We start from the raw sequence: 22,478 nt of genomic DNA on the forward strand, positions 1-22,478 counted from the left end.
GAAAACAGGATATACCGGTCCCGTTTCCTTCCTTGTGCGATTTTTTTTTGCTGCCTCACGGCCGGTTTCTCTCTTTCTCTCGTCGCTCCCTCCGGTCAATGTTCGTCCCCCGTTTCTTCTCTATAGCGGAAAAATCATGTGGCCGCTTTCGTGTGTGTGTGGTATGCGGTGCCTGATTTTTTTCTTTTCCCGCTCGCTTCCTGCCTTCTGCCCGGGCGTTGCTTCTTTGGCCTCTCGCCCGTCATCCCTTTGTGTCCTCGCTGTCCTTGATGTCCTTTTTTCCACTCTCTCTATCTCTCTCTCTCTCGCTCTGTTGCATATGAAACATGCCACCATTTTATGTGCGGGCTCTGGAAGAAGGATGTTGTTGCGCTCTGTTTTCCTCTGTTTATGCTTTTGTATTCTTTTTCGAAAAAAAAACAGATCTTTTTTCCATCCGAGCCATATCCTCTGAAGGCTGCCGAAGCGGCAACTAATGCGTTTTGATTTCGCCATCGAAACAGAGCCTACATTTCGCTCTCTTGTCTCTCCATATCACTCTCTCTCTCTCTCTCTCTCTTTTTCGGTCCCCTCGGTAAGCTGGACAGAACACGGCCTCTTGCGCGTTTTAATCAAGTACTTTTGGAGGGTTTTTTGTGCGTAAAACCTTATCTGCGCTCTCACTGTCGTCTCGCCGGCGGTCCGACACGAAAAATTTGGTCGGTGGGTGAACCTCAAGGATTTTTTCAGGGTGTTTTTTGGGATGAGGTAGGCAAATGGTTGCTCTCCGTTTTGCTCTTGCGCTCACTGCCCACGCGTATATACAGCAGCATCAGCAGCTCCCGCGTGTCTAGCGTGAAGTGATGCGTTTTTGGTTGGGCCCACACATTTCCCGCCCCCTCTCGGATTTTGATAGACCAGAAATTGGTCACCATGCTTCTCCTCCCTCCCTTTCCGGAATGCGTCATTTCACTGCCCCGTGGGTTCTAATCGAAGCGTGTGCGTACATACGCAGAAGCGGCAGGAGACCATCTGGATTAGAACAATGCCTTTGCAGCACACATTAGCTTCCCGACGTTGGTGCGACGGGGAAATTGGCCAAATATTTAATGCGTAAAAGGAGGGGCTCACTCCCTCCCTGTCCCCTTGTTGCTGGACGACTTTTGCGCCCTCTGTGCCGAGCTCTGTTTCATGGGCAAATAAACGCAGAGTAAGAAGGGCGTGCTAGAGACTGTGTGATTACCTTTGGGGCGATGGCTGTCGTTACGTAAGGAGTGAAAAATAGGCACGGGTGAACAGGCGAACGAATGATGCATTACCATTTGGTCACTGCCGGCTCGACATGGAGAAAGCTTCAATCGTGCTCATACTTCAGGCACACAGGCAACTACTTCAAATATATTAGTGCATCTACATTTGTGTTTGACACCGTTGTTTTAATTCTTTCACGAGAAAACACGCTCATGCAGTTGCTGGTCTTTGCTACGAAATATGATGTTAGCTTTATGATGTCACCTAAATAAACACGCAGATAGGTGGTCGCGTCATGATCGATGACAGCTGTCATTGAGAGAATAATTTGCTGTCAAAGTACAATATGCTTGTTATTCAAGATGAAAAATATCGTATCATCCTTATTACTGTTGCGTCGTATTGCTAACAACACAATCGTGCAATCTGATGAGTGACGTCTGTAAACAGCCCACTGACAATGCCACTAGAAGCTGCTACTAAGCCCCATATAATCGTACACTACTGCGTGTGCTGTCTGCAGTAGTGATGTAGGATCGATTTCGGATAGTAGGTCCGGAATCGGATTCGGAATTGGTTTCGGAATCGGTTCCGGAATTGGTTCCTGAATTGGTTCCGATATTGGTTCCGGAATCGGCTCCGAGATCGGAATCGGAATCGGATCCGGAATCAGAATCAGCTCCGACTTCGGAATTGACTCCGGAATTTGCTCCAGAATCAAAATCGGCTCCGACATCGGAATTGACTCCGAAATCAGAATTGGCTTCGAAACGGAGTAGGTTTCGGCATCTACATAGGAATAGGCGTTTGGGTCCAATGATGCTACGTGTTGATAGCGGTAAAGAATCAAAATTTACTTGTAGATGATCTATTCACATGGAGATTGCCGGACTTATTTCGCTTCCCACAGTTCTTATTTCAATTCTAAAACTAATTCTCATTTCGGAGCTAACTCCATTTCTGGGGTCAAGACTAATACCGTTACCGGAGCAAATTGCGTTTCCCAAGTCGATTCCAATTCCGGATACGATTCTGATTCCAGAGCCAATTACGATCCTGGAATCGGCTCCGGAACCAACTCCCGAATAGGCTCCGGAACCAACTCCGGAATCGGCTCTGGAACCAACTCCGGAATTGGATCCGGAATTGATTCCGAACACGGAATCGAAATCGAGTAGACCCGATATTCCGAGCTCCCACCACTAGTCTGCACCAGGGATGACCATGCAGTGTGGGCGTTTCGTTTCGAATTGGGTTTGCAAAAATGAGAGATATGGGAAATGGCGGACGCCCAGAGAGAGAGAGGGGGGGGGTTGGATATAGACAAAAACGTCTTCCCGAACCTGGGTTGTCCAACTATGAGAATCCGATGTGTCTTGTGTATGTGCCGAGGATATGTTTGTGTCATCTTACTTTTCTTAAAACCCTCTTGTAAAGGCGGAGGCGAATAAAAGCTCGTGCTGGTCTAAGTAGGATGATGATTGTGGCGTGTGTGTGTCTGTTGTTTTATAGCATTAGCGGTCGTGATAACAACGGCATGCCATAATCGCTGCAACTATTCAATTAGGCTAGACTCTCCACGGTTGATGGCAGAAGGCGTCACCGCACGGTATTTAATCGGACGGTGATGGCGGTGTGGTGGGTGGTTTTCTGGTTCAAATGTGGAACTCGCACTGATGTAAAGAATAAGAAGAAGAAGAAGAAGAATAAGAAAAAACTAAACTCTACCATACCGCGATAATCACTCAAATGAGAAAAAGTAAGTGAAGTAACATCAAAATCTGGAACTCACCAGCACAACTTAACACATATACACACCCACTTGCGCAGTTAATAAATGAACGGGGCAACACAAACAGAAGAAAACACACAAAATTTCGCCACCCCTCTTTCTCGTTCACAACCACCCCTCAATCATGCCTCTTCTGCTCGATACTACACACAGGCGCACACATGCGGCGAGATTTGCGTCAGTGGTCGGGTTTTTGGCCGGCGAAGGGTCGCTGTGACGCGAAGGGATGGAAATGGATGGTTTACACACACACACACACAAACACATGTGCACAAAGAATGTAACTTAAACAAAGCGGCCGATTTTGGCGCGCCCACTTGCCAGATCCGCGCGTCATCGTGTTATGGTGATGATGCTGTCGGGTGAGGTGTCCGGAACCTGAACTTTCCCTTTCATCTTGCTACAAGGGGTGTGGGGCGGAGGGGGGAGGGTGAGGGGTGGTCAATAAAATCGAACTAGCCATCATCTTGCACAGGATTTGATTAACGGAACGCAAAATCGCATAAATATGCTGCCTGTCGCTAATTTTAATCAGCAAAATAGAAGATTGAAAACGTGAAATTATTTGACAATTCAAACCACAAGCCAGCCCCCCTGCACAAGATCATTTGAATGATTGAAGGAAGGGACGGTATGGGCAACGTTTATCAATCTGCCACAAAATGGATGAGCTGTACAGTTGACTCACACGCTTAGCAGTTTGTTAATGCCTGACCCCGCTCGCTCCCCCGATTGTGTTGTTTCCAGCTACTAGAACTTTGTTTTTACCAAATATGGCCGTTCGCTCCCGTTCGTCGGTTGTGTGTGTGTGTGTGTGTCCCTCTTCATTGTTTCCTTTTGTCGTTTTCTTTTCAGTCTTTTAGAATTCTTCCCCTGTTCTTGTTATCCATGCTGGTCGGTTTCATCGGTTTCTTCCTTTCTTGCCTCGCTGGTTTCACTCTTTCTCTTCTTCGTTTTCCCCCCCCCCCTCTACATTTGGCTTGTTGCTTTTCTCCATTTTCTTAACCAGCGAGTAGCATCTGCCGCCGCCGGGTTTTGCTTCGCTTGTCCGCTTGCTTCCTCCGTCTCTCTCTCTCCCCCGTTTCAGTTTGTGTGTGTGTGTGTGTATATATTACGCATTCAATCATTTAACGCGACCGCGGCTCGGTCTAACTAACCAGCAGCAAATGAAGTGCGCACTGATGTGTGCGCTCGTCGTCTCCGGCAAAGCATGGAGGTGGGAGGGAGCGCGCGCGCGCGCTCACTCTATCGCTCGGTCGCTCGTTCCCGAACGCCATCGAATAAATCACCTTTTTCTTAAGCCTCTCTCCTGTCCCCACGTGTCACCACTAGCACCCATCTTCTCGACTTTGTGCTTGTGTGTGTGTGTGTGTATGTTGATGGGTCTCGTACGGGGTGGCGAAGAGTGGAAGCGTTTATTGTGTGTTTTTTTTTCATTATTACCATTTTTTTACACACCACGCGATAATCGATGGCGGCGATGAAAGGATCCACTGCTTTTTGCCACACAGATTGCTAAGGTTAAAGAGGGAGGAGGGTGGTCCATCAGGTGAGTGGTAATGGCTGTCCCCTTGGAATCGGGCCGGCGGCCATGATGATTGCAACACATTATCCACTAATAAGGCACGATAAGACCAAATAAAAGCGGGTGGGATGATGCTGTGGTAGATTAAGGGGCCGCGGAAGTGACTTCCACGTTTGCTGAGGCGCAGTCCATTTGCGTCATCGGCCATCTGATAGCGTCAGATCTCCGTGGGTGACGAGATGCTCGCGTTATCGAGGCGAAATCAACGCTACACGCTTCGCGTTCCTTGTTCCAGCAGCTCTAGTAGAGGCGCAAAAGAGGACTTCAAAGGAGTTTTCCTGGTGACCGATTTTCTTGTGTCATTTTGTGTAATAAAATTGACAGCCTGCGTTGGTTGCACACACAGCTGAGCAAAGCCAAAGTGTGTGTTGTACGAATGAGAGGGTTCGTGGTGTCCAGCGATTGTAGTCACTCACCATTTTAGACAACCGAAATACCTCCCCGCGGCGGCGGGATGTGTAGGTAGCGATATCAATCCACGTAACTCCGCCCGTCAAGGACGGCAGAGCCCCCCCCCCAGCTACACAGAACGATTACTGGACCAAGATGGCAGTAATAAAATGGCACCTCTTTCCGTGTGCGCAATGTATGGCTGGATTCCCAAAACACGAATAATAGTACTGGTTGCGCTTCTCCGCATGGTGGGTTCAACTCCTTTGGTACCCACACACACACACACACACACACACACACACACCGGTCAAACCAGCAGCTGCAGCAGCAGTGGGTGTCGCCGGTTGCCTTGGGGAAGTCAACGGGTAGACAGAGAGCTGTGCCAGTGCCGCCCGGTGGTGCGTGTGCTGTGTTGTTGATGTCTCCAACGTTTATGGTTTGTTTTGATCTCACTGAAGCACGCGCGGCGCGCGCTCGCTCGCTCTCTCTCTCTCGCGCGCTCTCTGGCGCTCTCTCACTCGTGACAGCAAAATAGGTAGCTCGCTTGCACCAACACCAACAGAAGATCGGCTCAGACATGCTGTGCGTGCAAGGGCCTGGAATGATACGGAGCGGCTCGCTGGGTATATATGTCCGTCGCTGCTGCTGCTGTTGCTACGAACATGACCTTAAAAGAAATGTGTGCGCTTCGCTTGATGTTTTTTTTTGTTGGTGTGTATGTATATACAATTTTTATTCTCTTCTTTTTCTGCAACACATTTTGATACAATCTCGCGAAGCAGCGCTAGTAGTGTTGTGGTGGTGGTGGTGGTGGTGACTACTGAATAATGATGGCATCAGCTTACGGCACTCGCGTTTCATGCCTGTTTCTTTTTGTTTCTTCATTCCTTTGGATCGATCATGGTGGCGACATGACCCCGCAGGGTATTTATATCACCCGGACGGGGTTGTTTTTACACTAAAACTAGAGCGGAAGGAAATAGGGAAGGGTTGGTACAGCAAGCGGGCGAGCGGATTGGTTTTCACACATTCGTTGCGAAAATAATAACACCGCCGTCTGTGCTGGGTTGCGTTTAATTGGTTGTAACTCTGGCAGCTTAATGGGCGCAAATCTGCCCAGCCCAGGATGATGGGCCGGAGACGGCGTCATCGTGGACGTTTTTTTTTTTTTTGTTGGCTAATTCACTTGAGAAATGGTATTTTTAGCACGCACATCTTCATGATAATGCTGGAGCTTCGAATTTTGATCAAACGTTTGGTTTTGAAATGGATTGGATATCTCCTAACGATATCTCCTTTTAGCTCTTACGTCGCTTATCGCGCTGCTAGTTTGCATTCGCACAATTCGCAGTGCCTCCAATCGACTGTTTTGAGCTCCAACCCCTTTCTCGTAGGCCCAAAAAAGTACCAACTCAGACACACAGACATACAGCGGTAATTTCTCTCTCTCTTTTTCGCTCTCTTTGAGAGTCCAGAGGCAGCAAAATCGTTGCACCGCGTGTCTCTCGACACACCATCTTCGCCTGCCAAAGCCTGCAAAACCACCTCCCGGCGGAAGCGGAAGGAGCTGCGAGGCGCTATGTGAGAGTGTGTATGTCTGCGTCTAACAGGCTAGCAAGATAGCAGTGTGCGTGTGTGCAGGTTTTGGGAATGCTTCGGGGTTCTCTCGTGCTCAGCGCTGCTTCACAACCGGCGCGTGACGGGTGTGGAGTAAGCGACGTACGTCGCGGTATATCTGAGGGGTGAAACAAAAAAAAAAAGAATAACTAAGACAAAGCTTCCCCACTAACGCTCATTTGCATCGGGTCGCCTGCCCTGCTGCTGTGTGTATGCAGCTGCGGCTGAACCTCCGCAACCTGTTCCCCCTGGTCGCCCTTCTCGTCGGATATGCGTAGTCGCGCAGTGCCTGCACCCTACTACGAACTCACACACACTCACGGCGAGGTGAGACTATTAGTGCCTTCCGCTGTGACCGGCTAGTGCTTTGGAAGAGCAACCCTCGTCCACTTCCCCCCCCCCCGGCCCCCTTGCCGGGTGATGTTCTCTGGGCTCTCTGGACCTGGGTGGGGACGTTTCGTTCCGTGGTCGTTGGTCGTTAGAGCGAGGTTGAGATTTTGCTGAGGAGGAGCGGTAAGGAAAGGAGGGTTTGTTTCGTGCCCGAGCACACTGATCAAGCTAATGATAACGATCCATAAATTAATTGCCTAGTTGGCTCTGCCTCGACGAGTGTGTGTGTGTGTGTGTGGATTGGAGGTTTCCACTGGGGTTTGGTGTGGTGTGGTGCTGCAATCTTCCAATATTTGCTGCCGAGATTGTCCTACTAGTGTGTGCGCATAAGTGGGTTGCGGAGGGTGGGGGGGGGGGGGGCAGACGATGAAGTTGCAATCAGGCGCGGCAAGTATGTATCGAGAGCACAGCTATCACCACCCTCCTGAGCAGTGCGGTGGGTCTTACAGCTCCCTTCAATCGCATTTACAATTCATACCATGATGGTCCCCACAGCCCCGTAACTGTTTGTTCGGTACACTCAAACTCACAGCCACTCGCGTATTTGAGTGTGCCTAAAGGGTCCAAACCAAATTCCTCGGGCACACGATTTTCGGTTGTTTCGACGGATGGAATTTGGAAAGTCATGTGCGTACCAACAGCGGGTGGTGACTCAAGACACGATAAAGGTTGTCGTGAACCAGATAAGAATGGATGGTTTTACGTCCGACCTGGCTCCGGTAGGACCTCGGTTAGGTTAGGAAGTGTATCACGGTATCATGGTTAGACTAAAGAGTTTGTTGAAAGTAGTTGGTAGGATGTCTCTTCATGGCATTAACAAGTCTTGGACATCTTAAACATTGTGATAGCATGGATAGTTGAAGCATTCACATAATCAAAATGAAGATGTACTAGTAACTAAAAGATATGGATGTCTTCTTTCTTGGGACGAGCCAGACATATATCGTTGGAATCTCAACGATTTGCAATGGCAAACAATAAAACCGTTTTACGTCAATGTTTTCTCACCGTCATGCAACGACCCCTAACGTTTCTCCATCTAATGAAGAGCAGTAACTGAAACTGCAAGGGGTTAGTTCGCTAGTCTCCACCGTTACATACACTATCAGATCGATTGTCTGAGAGCATTGATCGGTATGAAGAGAAAAAAACCCCTGAAGCGGAGGAACTAGATCGAGGCGGCGGCGTTTGTCTGAGAGGGAGTGTGTGTGTGTGTATGGTCCCACCAGGGATTGTTGCACAAGTAATCATTGGTATGCTTCACCGCTACATCTCTCAGTTACAGTTGGGTAGCGCTCAAGCTCCCAACTCCCGGGAAACCTTACTCTGTGTGTGCCAGCACTCTTTGCATGGGAAAATACGCGAAAAACTAAGGCAGAACAGGCCTCCGTCCTAGTAGTAGGCCTCTCCGCTCGTGTATGTGTGTGTGTGTGTGTGCGAACAGGGTCTAGAAGGTTAGTAACAGATTGGACAACTTTCCAGCCGATACCGATGTTGGGTGTCTCTTTTTCTGCTCTCGCACGCGCACCCGTACGCGCTGGGTCGGCAAAATGGGACGTCAATTGATCCGTGTTGCTGGCACCACCACCACCATCACCACCACCACCTCTCTGCGCATTTGTGTCTGTGTGTTTTGCGTGTGCGTCGGTTTGTGTCTGCCTCCCGCACCCAAATGATCAAGTGACCAGAGCTCGATTTTCACTGCTCTCCTCGCAACGTGGAATTTCGCAGCAAAGGGGCACTCACACTGACGGTACACTTGATAAAGCAATAGGTAGCAGTTCCGATCTCTGGGCAGCAGATTTTCTTTTAAGAGGCGTGTAGTGTAGGCTCGATTTGGTTGTACTTTGCTCCGCTTGCGAATAAGCTGATGCTCTCTCTCTCACTCTCTGGTTGTTTGAATAATGGAAATTCCGATAGCGACAAGTCTGGCGTGGCAACAGCATTATTGTTCCGTTTGTACAGTAATTTGGTTTTAGTCTGCAATTCTTCATCTCCTAATATTTCCCAGAGCTCTGGATAAGTTTCGTACAGTGTTGTTGAAGTAGAGCAGTGAAGTCAAACTTGAACTGGGAACCTACAGGTTGGAGAGACGTTCGTCATTGGGACATGAGAATCCAGGACATCAAGTGTTGAACTCAAACTCTGCTGTTCTAAAACTCTTCTTATATAATCTAGGCAGTCTAGTAGCCAATACATTGCTAATGATAATGTGCCAGACATTAAGACGCAGATGACTGACTGCAGATGTCCAATGATGAACGATCAGCTCAATGTATCCATACAATTGTATAACTAAAAACAAACCTGAATTAGGAACTGCGGCCATACCGCTACTTTGATGATTAATTACTGGTAAGTCAGGAAGGTCATTGATTCCAAACGGCCACAAGTGATGTTTGATTCAGAGCTACCGCATACCTTCTGCAAGATGCACCTTAGGCACCTCGTGCGCTTTGAAACGCCATAAATACACCGCAAAACGAAATGATGGAAGACTTGGCTTTTCAATCGGCATTTTCTCCCTGCAAGAGAGTTCGTCGACTTTCGAAATCTATTTTCTTCGCCCCCGGTTGGTTTCGCTCACCGAAAAACGCCGGCATGTACTCACACACCACCCTAGTTACCCGTTTTGCGGCTGCCATTTTTGCACCATTTCCGAGGCGGAAGGAGACGACGAACCTTTTTGCCACGTCGTCGGATCGTTCGCGGGTGGGGTGTGGGGGCTGTTTAGTTTTAGGATGGGCCTTGGAAAAAGGCCCGGGACACTTCCGGCCCAATAAGCCCCTGTGACAGCTGCCAGTGGATGCGTTGTGGCGGCGCCTTTGCGGACAGCCTCCCAAATCTCACCAACAAAAGCGATGGCGGAGGGGGCTTTTGGTGGTATTGTTTAAGGGTGGGGGGGGGTGTCTAAGAAAGTACGTAATAAAAGTGGCCATTATCGTGTGCCTCTTCCACCCCCTTCCCTACTATAAACTGACTTGTACGAAGTGGCCACCAATCGGCCGAAAAGAAAGCGGACGACCGGCTGTATTTCATAGCCCTGTCCCGCGACCCACCTTCGTCGCCATCTTGTCGCGGTTTGTGTGTGCGTCTGTGCCTCCGTCAGCCATATTGCTTCCGATTGCGTTGGCCGACCATCATCACCATCGCACGCGGTGTAGGGTACGGTGAACGTGTTCCGTTTCGGGGTAGCCTTCTGTGTGTGTGTGTTTTTTTTTCTTTCATTCTATCCAATCCCCCCTTTCCCCCATTATTGCCTCCGCTGCTGCCACACCCTTGCCCTGCCGGGGCTGGAAATTGAATTGTTTGTGCTTTTGCGTCCCCGCAACCGTATCGCGCCGCCGTTGCATACATTATAAACACACAAGTATCTCTTTAAACGCGACACAAATATGGGAAGCGCGCACACACACCACGGGTTTGATTCACACTCTGGTCTGGTGGTGCCTCCCCCCCCCCCTGCAATGTGCCCACCAACCACACTGCCTTCAGTGTGCGCGAGTGTGTGTTGGTGGTAGTGGGGCACTCGCGTGTGCGGCAGTTTTGTTGTGCCTACAATTCGCCAACTGGAGGAGGGCGGCCCGTGTCCCCGGCGCAGCTAGGTTTGATAGTGTTATTTATTTATTTATTTATATTTTCTGCTCTGCTTCAAGTTTGCTCACCGTTGTTTGCTCACGGGCTCCCTGGGGGTATCGCCACGATCGCTCCACACCGCCGCGAGCTCTCTCTCTCTCTCTCTCTCTCTCTCTCTATCACATTCTCTCTGGAGCGGAGAAAAGCGAAAGAGCCTAACACACATATGGAGATTACAATTGCGCAAAGTGTTAAGGATCAAAGCGACGGCCCGAGCAAAATGGGCAATAAAAACGGTCCCGGTGAGGAGATTGTACGATGGAAAGATAGAGAGAGAGAGAGAGAGAGAGAGAGTGCCATTTTTTGTGTTATACTGCCGACGTGTTTGCGGTGGGTGCGTGTACGCTGCTTAAGCGCGCTCTCTCAATTGAGCAGCGAACCGTTGCCGCCGTCTGTCCCGAACAGTGATCGAAAGGGGAAATTATAGTACGCGAAACATCATACAACAATCCACACACACACACACACACACACACACACACACACGCAGAGCTAAATCTTAGCCGAACGATGCAGTTCAACTATGTGTTTGTGTGTTAAAATGTGATAATGTAGGCATTTAGTAGAACCGCATTCGGCACATACAATGGGTTTTTGTGATCGGTTTATTTCAGCCATCATCAAATGCGCTTCCGTCATTTTGTTTTGACAGTTCCCATGGCCCAACGGACGCTGTCCCTTATCAACAGCTCGTTATCGATCTTATCGAAATGACATAAATCTATACATTTTGATATGTCCAATTGCTTGTTCGGTTGAGGTGTGATTGCAAATGGAAGCAGCCCCAGTGGGAGCAAACTAGCGCCACTGACCAGTCGGGAAAATGCCGTACCATGCTCTGGTGTTGGTGTACGCGTGAAGGCGCACGCCTGCGTCTCTGCGTGCTCGCCGCTCTCTGCGTTTTACTTTCTCGTTCACACGCGCGTGAGCGAGACAGGGATGGGGCACAGACGTATACACACATACACAGGAAAAAAACAGGGAGAAATAAAAATATACAGCCTGCTATAATGAAAGAACGAGAAACAAAATAAAGGAGAGAGAGAGAGAATGACGGTTGTGTGGTTCCGCACACGTTGTCAACCGGGTTCGGTGCTGTTGTGTTTGTGTGTAAAGTCAGTCTCGTCTCGGTCTCGGTGTGCGAAGAGAAGAGAAGCAGTTAGTCCAGTGTTGAAGTGTAGCCTGCCCGTGACGACGACGACGACGACGACGGCTGGTCGGGCACGAAAGGGCACCGATTTTATACATCCAAGCCTCACAGCTCGGCTCTTCCTGCCTTCACCCCACTACCCCACCGCTCCCAGCAGGGTTGGGAACCTTGCGGCCGCTTCCTCGCTTCCGTGCGGCGGTGTAGTACACCTCGTGTCAAAAACAATCAAACAAACAAACAAACCAACAAATAACTTAAATGAAACAAAAGAAGAAGAAGTAGAAAGAAATCGACCAGCAGCAGTGCGGCAGAGGGGAAGGGAGGTGTTTGAACTAGTGTGCAGCTCAAGAAAATTCACCCCGCACCCCCCTCTCTCTCTCCCTTTTTCACAATCCCGCGCGTTATCTCTTGTGTCTGTTGTGGTGTTGTGGTGAAAATTCTGTTCTACGCGGGCTTTACACGCTCGACAAGTACGAGTGGGGTACTACTGCATGCTGTGTGTGTGTGGCTACATGCTACGCCAATTTGTCGCCATTAAACAGGCCGTTTTAGGTTTGTTTGTCGGTGGTGCAATAGACGCGTATCGTGCAGGTAGCCGCAGTTGTCAAATCAAACGAACGGCTAGTGTGGTGTGTGTGCTCGAGCCCACGGGAGAGCAACCAGTACCGAAGGGTGTGAAGGTGGTGGTGGCGGCGGCGGCGGTGGGTACCACAGGAAAACGATTTTGTGCGCGCGTGTGTGTGTGTGTATTGTGTTGGCTTTTTCGCTATTTGACGTAGTTGTCGCGCCTCATCTCGAACCCGCATCACGTTACCGAAACCGAGAGAGCGAGAGAAGGTAGTGGACTCCTGAATCTCGATCATCGTGCTCGCGTCGCTTCCACATCGACCCGGCCAAATCGTTTGTTACCCGTTTGGTCGCGTACGAAGCACGCACGGAGCAAAGGAGGGAGCCATGTTGTCCATACGGTAATAGAAAAGTGTTTGAAATTGTTCTGTTCCGTGTGTGTGTGTGTGTGTGCGTGCGTGTGTTTATGTTGGTTTTCGGAGAAAAGGGAAACAGATGGTCGAGAGAGAGAAAGAGAGAGAAATAGCGAGAGAGAAAGAAAGAGTGAGTGTGTGGGGAGAGAGAAAGAGTGAGAGAGCAAGAGCGCAAAAGAGGGATACTTAGCAGAAGAAAAATAGAAAAATAAAAACAAGAAGCCATGGCAAGGGTACGATGTTTTGCGAATCAGAGCGCGCGGTGCCGTGTGGCGAGCGAGAGAGTAGCGTGAGTCCTTTTCGGGTGCTCACTGGTTCGGCAAAACTGTCAGTTGGGTTTGTGTACGTTAGCTTGATGCGAGGGGGCGGGCGGGGAAGATGTGTGTTTGCTAGCACTGTATCGGTGCGATGGAGGCCGTGTGCGGGAGCGGAGCCCTTAGGGGTGAGTGCACGGTACTGTTGTTTTATTTGTGTGTTGCTTTTGCGGCCGCACAGCTCCTAGCGTGTGCTCGATGGCACTCACATTTGCGGATAATGTATACAGGGTGTGTGTGTGTGTGTGAGTGTTTGTGTGGATCGATCGAGTGCGATAACTTTTCACTTCACTTTATTGTTGTGTTGTGTTGTGTTGGTCGTAAGCTGTCAAACTAATTGCTGCTTCGGTAGCGTGTTCGCGCGCGCGCTTGTGTGTATCAAGATGCAGCCACACACAAGATACGGAATAGCATTTTTTTTCTTCTGCCGTCTCATTTCAATCGAGCACTCAAGCACTCTCAGCTTTCCGGATCGCTATCCGGCCGCCATGATGTGAATTGTTTCCTTGTTGTGTTTTTTTTTTGTTTCGACTCATGGTCGATCGAAATAAATCCATAATCGCATAACCGTGTGTGTCACAACACTCCCCCCCCCTCTTGCCCCGAGTCACTCTGCGCAACCAGAGGGGAATCAACGGACGGTGTGCTGTGCATGTCCTGCTGCTTTAGCCCACTCCTAACGGCTAACCCTGCACATGCACACGTGTGTTGGTCTAATTTCTCTTCCTAATTTATTTTTACCACAGCTTGTATACGTATATGTAGGTGCGTATGTGTGTATGCAATGTTGCTTTTTTGTTGTTGTTTGTACATGTGTTCAGGGAAGATGGATTCCGTAACGACTTCAAGTTCTACTCCTAAGGCTACTGCTGTATAAAATGTCGCTCATGTGTAGGGGAAGACGTGGAAAATGGATATCTAAGTTCTTCAGTTTAATATTACAGTTTTGATTTTCGTCTGAATTTGAAATGATTCATTACGACAACGATATCGCCCTTACTTATACAGTCGTTGCCGCTAAATTTTGACTCTAACTCACTTATTTTTGTCTCGAAGGCACCAATTTTTGACAGCGTTTCACGATTTTTGCCTCGAAGGCATCAATTTTTGACTGTGAGTCAATCAAAATTTTATGTAATTTCTGAAACTGTGTGTTCTGAAATGATTGAAATTAAGTTAATAGGTAAATAATTGTATAGATAGAATTTAAAATAAAACAATTCTTTTGCCAATTTTGGCAGTTTTAATGAAGTGAAAAAAATTGGCACGTATTTTCAGCTGTAAACAAAAGCTTAAGAAATTCTAAAATATCATCATTTTTTCTCAAGAAACAATCAATTTACACAGCTTTTGTATTTTTTATGTGTTGTGGAGTAACAATTGTTAAAAATCTGCTTAAATACCTTGTAAAATTGTCATTATTCCTACAAGAGTCAAAAATTGATGACTTACAGACAAAAATAGGTGCGTTAGAGTCAAAAATTCATGCCTTAGAGGCAAAAATTCATGCGCACTGTCAAAAATTGATGCCTTAGAGCCAAAATTTGGTGGCAACGACTGTAACTTGAAACAGATTATAACTTGAAACAGAGCTTCTTGGTGTTCTGCACTCTCTACTTTTAATATCAAATAACAACAATAATTGTATATTACTATGGAAATTTTTATCCAGCATTTTACAACAATTTTATCCAAATTTAACTAGAGGAATAAATAGCATTTCGAGAGTTTTTTTGTTGTTGTGGGAATCCATTAACTGAAAAAATGCAGTTTTGAAGCGACACGGATAATCAAAGTCCTACTGCATTGAATACATATGAATTCCGTCTATGTTTGGGTACTTATGTCATCAATTCTTGCTACTCAATAGAAACGAATAAAGAATGTGTAATTTCTCCATTTCCTTCTTCTTCGATACGAAAAGTGTTGAACGTTGAGTGGAATCGTTTTCATGCCCGTAGCATGATCCTATTGCTCCGGCTTCCTCTTTCGACTACCGTTCACACGCATCCTGGCATGCACACATATACACAAACACCGCTACCGTTCGTGCGTCAGGAGAACACTTCCATTGGGATAAATGCTCACGCGGGCCACGCAGCGAGGGAGGGAGTTCCTCGAAACAGCCTTCTTGCCTTCCTCTTCACGATTTTCCTCTTCTAACGTTCTCGATTGTGTTTTCTCTTTCTCTTGCTCTCCGCATGTGTTAACTGTTCCTGTCCTGTCCCTGCCAAAGCAGATGTCGGCCGGTACGCAGCTGCAGATGGCACCACAAACAACAATAGTACAACAAGTTGGCCAAGTCGACCAAGCTGCATCACACCATCACCATACGTCGCATCATCTCCAGCAGCAGCAGCAGCAGCAACAGCAACAGCAGCAACAATCGCATCATCATCATCCGCAGCACTTTAACAGTGGCAATCAGCAGCAGCAGCAGCATCATCAGCAGCAGCAGCAGCACCAGCAAGTGCTGAGCTCGCACCAGCAGCAACAGCAGCAGACGTCGGCTGCCGCCGCGGCAGCGATTGCCGTTGTCCTGGGCGGTGGCGGCAGCGGTAACGGCGGCGGCGGCGGTGCGGGCGGTGGTGGTGGAGCAGCAGCGGGCAGCAATAACGGCGGTACGGCGACGGGCAGTGCCAAGAGCAGTAGCAGCTCCCTGGTGGACGCGGCCCAGCCGACGACGACCACGACCACGACGACGGCCGGTGTGGCGGTAGCGACAGCCGGCGGCACGACGACGCCCGCCCTACATCCTCCCATACCCGTCGGTAGCGGGCTGCAGCAGCAGCAGCATCACGCCCATCACACACACCATCACCACCACCACCACCACCAGCAGCAGCAGCAGCAGCAGCAACACCATCAGAACAACAACAAGGATCAGGACTCGAACATGAGCACCGGCTCGTCCCACAGCGACAAGGAGCAGGACGCGATCATGATGAGTGCGGTGGCGGCCGGGCTGGCCATCGGGTCGACGCCCCCCTCGGAGAAGGTGTCGCGGGCGGCGTCCGAGCGCAAGCGCAAGCGGAAGGCACCGGACGACAATGGCGGCCCGGGCGGAGGCGGCCCCGGGGCGGGGGGAGCGGCAGGCGGAGGTCATTTTCGTGATAGTAGAGATAATATAAAGGGTCTGCGGCTGACGCTGCCGCCCCTCAGTGATAATAAGAAGATAAACGATTATTTTTCTAAACACCCGGGGATGCCGGCGGCCGCGTCGTCGCCCCGCGTGTCCAGTAGCACTAATAGCCCGCTGGTCGGTGGCATCACCACCACGATCACCGCGGTCGGCAGCGGGGGTGGCAGTGGTAGCGGTGCCGCCTCAGCCGCCGCCGCCGCTGGCAACACTGCCGGCGGCAGCAACAGTAGCGCGTTAGGAGCAATATCCAACAATTCGCCGCACGTGGATCCCGGGGGCGGCGGGGGCGGTGGGACGACCGGCAGCACCGCTGGCAGTGGTACCGGCCCTGCCCGCAAAAGCCCCAACCCGCAGTATCCCATGTACCCCCCTAGTCCACAGACGACGCCGCTGCTGCCGGTGGGCAGCAATGGCAACAACAGCAACAACAACAACAACAACAACGGCCACAACGCTGGTGCTGCGTCGGACCTGTTCACCACCGGCGGCAGCAGTCGAACGCAGCGGCAGCAGCAGGCGGCGGCGGCGGCGGCGGCGGCCGTCTCGTCCGCGCCCTCCTCGCCGTCGGTGGGCAACAACCCGGCCAGTGGCAACAACGCTTCCGTACTAGTTCCTCCATCCGTCTCGACCGCCATGTCGGCGGCGGCGGCGGCGGCCGCGGCAGTCGAGGCGGCGAAACAGGCGGCCGCCACCTCTACCCCGTCGGCGACGACGGTCCTGTCGCCCATCATAACGCCGCTGGTCAGCACGGCGGTGGTCAGCACGACCGGCACGGCCGTGCAGCAGCAGCAGCAGCAGTACCAGCCGGGAATCGTGCTCGTGTCCAGCAGCAACAGCACCACCTCGTCGCTCATGCACCAGAAGCCGACGGCAGCGTCGGCCAGTCAGCAGAAGCAGCAAACCGGCACCGGGCAGCAGCAGCCGGCGTCCGCCGGACCGGCGCAGCAGCGAGATCCGCAGGCCCAAGCGCAGCCGACGGCCGGTGGGGCGACGAACAACCACACGCCGGGCACGGGGACGACGGCGCCGAGCAACTGCAATGCGGCGGGGGCCGCCGCCGCCGCCGCCGCCGCCGACCACCACCATCAGCGCGTGACGCTCGTGTCGTGCAACACGAGCAGCAACAGCAGCAGCAACGGGGGTGCCGCCGTCACCGCGACCGGGACGACCACGCCCAGCGGCGGCGACCTGGCGAGCAGCGGGATCGGCAGCACCAACGTGCCGCTGACCACGACCACCGCGGCCGCCGCCACCTCGACGACGAGCAACAACAGCAGCATCGGGGCCCAGACCAGCAATTCCATACTCCAGCTACCGGGCGGTGCGGTAGTCACCACCACCAAGTCAATTGGGCAGAAGCTGCAGCAGCATCAGGCAACCACCACCTCCTCCTCCTCCTCCACCAACACGACCGGCGGGCAGCAGAGCGACAGCAGTAGCAACAATGGCGGCAGCTTCGGCAGCGGCAAGTTCGGGCAGCAGCAGCCGGGCGGCGCATCCGCCTCGACCGGCGCGGCCCCGACCACGCCGACCACGCTGATGCTGACCAAGTTCGTGCAGACCGACCTGACGCAGGCGGACATTACCGAGCGGGACCACGACTTCGAGAGCAGCCGGACGCGGGTGGACGAGCTGTCCCGGCTGTCGGACGAGCAGAAGTGCCAGCTGAGCGTGCACCAGAAGGCGATCGAGCAGCACAAGAGCCAGATCAGCAAGTGCGTCGAGGTGGTGAAGAAGCTGCTGAAGCAGAAGAGCAACATCGAGAAGAAGGAGGCGCGCCAGAAGTGCATGCAGAACCGGTTGCGGCTCGGGCAGTTTGTGACGCAGCGGGTCGGCGCCACCTTCCAGGAGAACTGGACGGACGGGTACGCGTTTCAGGAGCTGGCCAAGTAAGTAACACCTGCTTCGGGGGTTCACCGTACACCCTCGGCAAAACCAAGGAGAGAGTAGTGGAATTAACCTGTTTTTTCTCTCTTCTCAACCTCCAATCGTGCAGACGCCAGGAGGAGATCACGGCCGAGCGGGAGGAGATCGACCGGCAGAAGAAGCTGCTGATGAAGAAGCGACCGACGAACAGCGAGGGCGGCCGCAAGCGCAACAACTCGTCGGCGACGGGCGGCGGTGCGGGCGGCACGGGCGGGGCCGGCGATCGGGGCGGCACTGGGCCGGGCGGTGCGGGCGTCGGTACCGGCGCGGTCGTGGCGATGGGCAGCGGCGGCGTGGTAGGCGCCAGTGCGGGCAGCGTCGGCAGCGGGGGCGGCGGATCGGCCCTGCACAACGGCAACGACAGCACGTTCCTGAAGCCGGACCCGGTCGTCAGCAGCAGCAGCACGTTCACGCTGCAGGAGTACTACGAGTGCGACGAGATACTGAAGCTGCGCCAGAGCGCGCTGAAGAAGGAGGACGCCGACCTGCAGCTCGAGATGGAGAAGCTCGAGCGGGAGCGGAACCTGCACATCCGCGAGCTGAAGCGGATACACAACGAGGATCAGGTGGGTGTGGGGCTGATGTTCAGCGCAGGATAGTTCAGCGTTGTTCAGGTGTACTAACGGCTTGCTCTCTTCACAACAGTCACGCTTCAACAATCACCCGGTGCTGAACGATCGGTACCTGCTGCTGATGCTGCTCGGCAAGGGCGGCTTCTCCGAGGTGCACAAAGCGTTCGACCTGAAGGAGCAGCGGTACGTCGCGTGCAAGGTGCACCAGCTCAACAAAGACTGGAAGGAGGACAAGAAGGCGAACTACATCAAGTAAGTTCAAGGCTTGGTTTGTTGTCTTTTTTTTGTTTTGAAAACTACTAAAACCCGCGGCTCTCTCTCCCCTCCTGCACAGACATGCGCTCCGGGAGTACAACATCCACAAGGCGCTCGACCATCCGCGGGTGGTGAAGCTGTACGACGTGTTCGAGATCGATGCCAACTCGTTCTGCACCGTGCTGGAGTACTGCGATGGGCACGATCTGGACTTTTACCTGAAGCAGCACAAAACCATCCCGGAAAAGGAGGCACGGTCAATCATAATGCAGGTGCGTACACGACGCTACAAATGACTGACTCAAAATCGCTTACTTATGCCGGTTTTTGTTTAATCTCTTTCCCTTCTAGGTCGTGTCGGCGCTCAAGTATCTGAACGAGATCAAGCCGCCGATCATCCATTACGACCTGAAGCCGGGCAACATCCTGCTCACCGAGGGCAACGTGTGCGGTGAGATCAAAATTACCGACTTCGGTCTGTCGAAGGTGATGGACGAAGAGAACTATAACCCGGACCATGGTATGGACCTTACGTCACAAGGTGCTGGAACTTATTGGTGAGCAACGAAGCGCAGTGAGCCTCCTTCCCCCCTCAAAGGCAAACCCCTTCCCTCCCCTATCGTGTATACACCGTGTGTGAGCGATTGTGTGGTTGGTAGACGAGTTTTCGGTAGACGACGAACCCCCTTTTTGCGTAGATTTGGATTAGCTCGGTGCAACCCGATCCACTAGCATTGTTCTGCAAGTGTTGAGCTAGTTTTAGATTCATCTACAAGTTTCAGTCAATGTGTAGCAGTGTTGAGAATAGAGGTGTATTTGTGTGTGTAATTGAAGCAGCAAAATAGTGAAAATAGCCCTCCGGAATTAGAGATTTAGGCAAACTTGTTCCCGACACAACACACCCTCTGTGTAGTGTAGTGCGGTGCTGTCTGTTTCCCCTCCCCCTTCCAGCGGTGTGCTAATGCTTTCTCCCATTTCTATTCTCCTCTTTCCTCGCATCGTGTGGCGGGCGGGCCCCCAGGTATCTGCCACCGGAGTGCTTCGTGGTCGGCAAGAATCCGCCGAAAATCTCGTCCAAGGTGGACGTGTGGAGCGTGGGCGTCATCTTTTACCAGTGCCTGTACGGCAAGAAGCCGTTCGGGCACAATCAGTCACAGGCGACGATCCTGGAGGAGAACACGATCCTCAAGGCGACCGAGGTGCAGTTCGCCAACAAGCCAACCGTGTCGAACGAGGCAAAGGTAGGTTTCGTTTCCGCTTTAATGTACCTTCCCTGCAGCTAATATCTATCTCTCTCTCTCTTTTATCTTGTAGAGCTTTATACGGGGGTGTCTCGCGTACCGGAAGGAGGACCGGATGGACGTGTTCGCGCTGGCCAAGCACGAGTATCTGCAGCCGCCCGTGTCGAAGCACAACCGGTCGTCCAATGCGCAGAATGCGCACGCCGGCGGCCAAAACAGCAGCAGCACCGGTACCGGCGCTGGCGGGGGTGGCGGCGGCGGCGGCGGCGGTGGCGGTGGATCGGGCGGGTCGGGCGGGGCCGGCGGCAATCAGATCGGCCAGCAGACGTCCTTTTCCACCGGCATGTTCGGCAACATGAACCAGTCCAGCTCGTCTTAGCTATTTTTCCACCACAGTAGCGGTGTGAGCAGCAGCAGGAAGGGCGGTGGGACCGCCGGTCCCGCCCTCCCGCCCGGTGTAGCGGCGGCGGCGGCGGCGGCGACACCTTCCACCTCCCTCGTGTCGGGCGCTTCCTCGATCTCACCCTCGTCTCTGTCGGCGGTGGTCGCATCCACCATCCACACCAACAACAACACCACTACCAACACCACCGCTGCCACGGTCCCGTCTGTATGTGCTTCCGCCAGCCCGACCCACCTGTCCCCGGGCTCGACGCAACCGCAACCGAAGACAACAAGGGGCGGTGGGGAGGGCAACCATCGCTCGGTGCTGCTGGTGCCACCGGTTCCATCGGCACCGCCGGCACCGCAACCACCACCACCACCACCGCCACTGCCTCCGTCTTCGTCGTCGTCGTCGTCCGCCATCGGTCGCGTGATGATGACAAACGGTGGCGGCGGCGGCGGCGACGCTATCCAGCAACAGGCGAACCGCACGAACGATCGCATTGTACTGATGGCGGCGGCCGAACCGGCCGCCGCAGCACCGGCCGCCGCAGCACCGGCCGCCAGCCTGTTCAGCGTGCACGCCAAAAAAGGCATCATCATTCCGTCGCCCCTCGGCAGCCGCGCGGCGAACGGTCGGCGCCTGCTGCACGCCGCCGCCGCCGCCGAGGAGCTTGCGTCCAGCGTGGTGTCATCGTTCAACCAGAAGGCGGCGGGGGCGACAGTGCCGGCTCGGTGCGGCCGCAAAAGCATCATCATAAAGCAGCAGCAGTCGCAGCCAGGCAACCATCATCAGCTCAACCTCACCAATCAATCGCTCCTGCTGCGCCGTCAAACGAACGCGAACAAGCAACAGCAGCAGCAGCCGTTGTTACAGCTGCAACCGCTAGGCGACGAACCCCTGCCCAACCACTATCAGGTGGGCGGCGGCAACAGGAACGGTTGCAGCACTGCCAGCAGCACCACCACCACCACCACCACCACCACCACCAGCGTTCTGCTGCAGTGCAACAACATCAATCAACTCGCGGGGCTCGCCGTCGCGAAGGGAGTGGTGAAGCGCCAGCAGCATCTACTGCTGCTGCGGGGCGGCGGTGGGGCCAGCACGGCCAACAGCAGCACGCTGCTACTGCCGCCAGCGACGCCACCTGGCCCCCCCTCCTCGTCGCCACCACCCTCCACCGGCTCGTCCTCGATTGTGGCGGCAGCGACGGCGGCAGCAGCAGCGGCCGCAGCCGCCCATGCCCTGCTCGCCGGCCGACGCCACTGGCGAACGGAATAACCGGCCAGGCGCGCCAACTGGTGTATGTGTGTGTGTGTGTGTGTGTGTGTGTGTGTGTGAGCGAGCTTAGATCCGTAGGACTGTTAGGAGAGCGACACAAACACACATTCCCTTCCCCCTTTTCAACCCACCCGAACACAAACTCCAGCTACAGATGCGACCCAGCGAGCGGCGCCTAGACTAGACGCTAACCCAATTGTAAATAGTTTCGTTTGCCCGGCGTGTGTGTGTGTGTGTGGGATGGTATCGCTTGGGGTCGGTGTTGGTGAGCCTCTCACGCTTACTAGTCATCCTAACCCATTCGCGCTACAGCCGCGGCACGTTTCGAATGTCGTTTCGAAGGAAGGGGGGCACGGTGGTGAGCAGGTGAGCCCCATCCCCATCCCCCCCCCCATCTCATAATCGCCTTTAAGTGCCAAAACCCCCGCCCCTGACCCGCGCGTAGTGCTTTTAATTATCCATATACACACACCCACCGGCAAGTGTTCCGGCAGTTGCGGAAAATGCAGTTTGCCGCATTTAGTTTTTGTTGTAATTTTCCCACTCCACACAAACTCACACACATGTTACTACGGTACTTGCTAATGTT

The 22,478-nt window shown here is 52.7% G+C and overlaps 2 protein-coding genes across 6 annotated transcripts in view; both read left to right on the forward strand.

Annotated features, from left to right (window-relative positions):
• The window catches only part of LOC120906655 (serine/threonine-protein kinase tousled-like 1), a 76,415-nt gene extending 55,789 nt beyond the window's left edge, over nt 1-20,626 (forward strand). For 4 of the 5 annotated variants that reach the window (XM_040318490.1, XM_040318492.1, XM_040318491.1 and 1 more), the window contains 7 exons: nt 15,327-18,118; nt 18,226-18,721; nt 18,801-18,979; nt 19,062-19,254; nt 19,334-19,539; nt 20,004-20,223; nt 20,297-20,626. In XM_040318490.1, coding sequence (XP_040174424.1) covers nt 15,327-18,118; nt 18,226-18,721; nt 18,801-18,979; nt 19,062-19,254; nt 19,334-19,539; nt 20,004-20,223; nt 20,297-20,602 — 4,392 coding nt within the window. In that variant the 3' untranslated portion in view covers nt 20,603-20,626. Of the gene's footprint in view, nt 1-11,162; nt 12,762-15,326; nt 18,119-18,225; nt 18,722-18,800; nt 18,980-19,061; nt 19,255-19,333; nt 19,540-20,003; nt 20,224-20,296 lie in introns of those variants that run through there. The other variant, XM_040318493.1, reaches the window with a different exon arrangement.
• A 417-nt stretch (nt 20,627-21,043) lies between these two features.
• Nucleotides 21,044-21,889, forward strand: LOC120905586 (protein sister of odd and bowel-like). The gene has a single exon (XM_040316524.1). The coding sequence runs from the start codon at nt 21,044-21,046 to the stop codon at nt 21,887-21,889; it is 846 nt and encodes a 281-aa protein (XP_040172458.1).
• Nucleotides 21,890-22,478: the final 589 nt, after the last annotated feature.

The sequence above is a fragment of the Anopheles arabiensis genome, chromosome X, assembly GCF_016920715.1.
Source record: "Anopheles arabiensis isolate DONGOLA chromosome X, AaraD3, whole genome shotgun sequence".
Taxonomy (NCBI): domain Eukaryota; kingdom Metazoa; phylum Arthropoda; class Insecta; order Diptera; family Culicidae; genus Anopheles; species Anopheles arabiensis.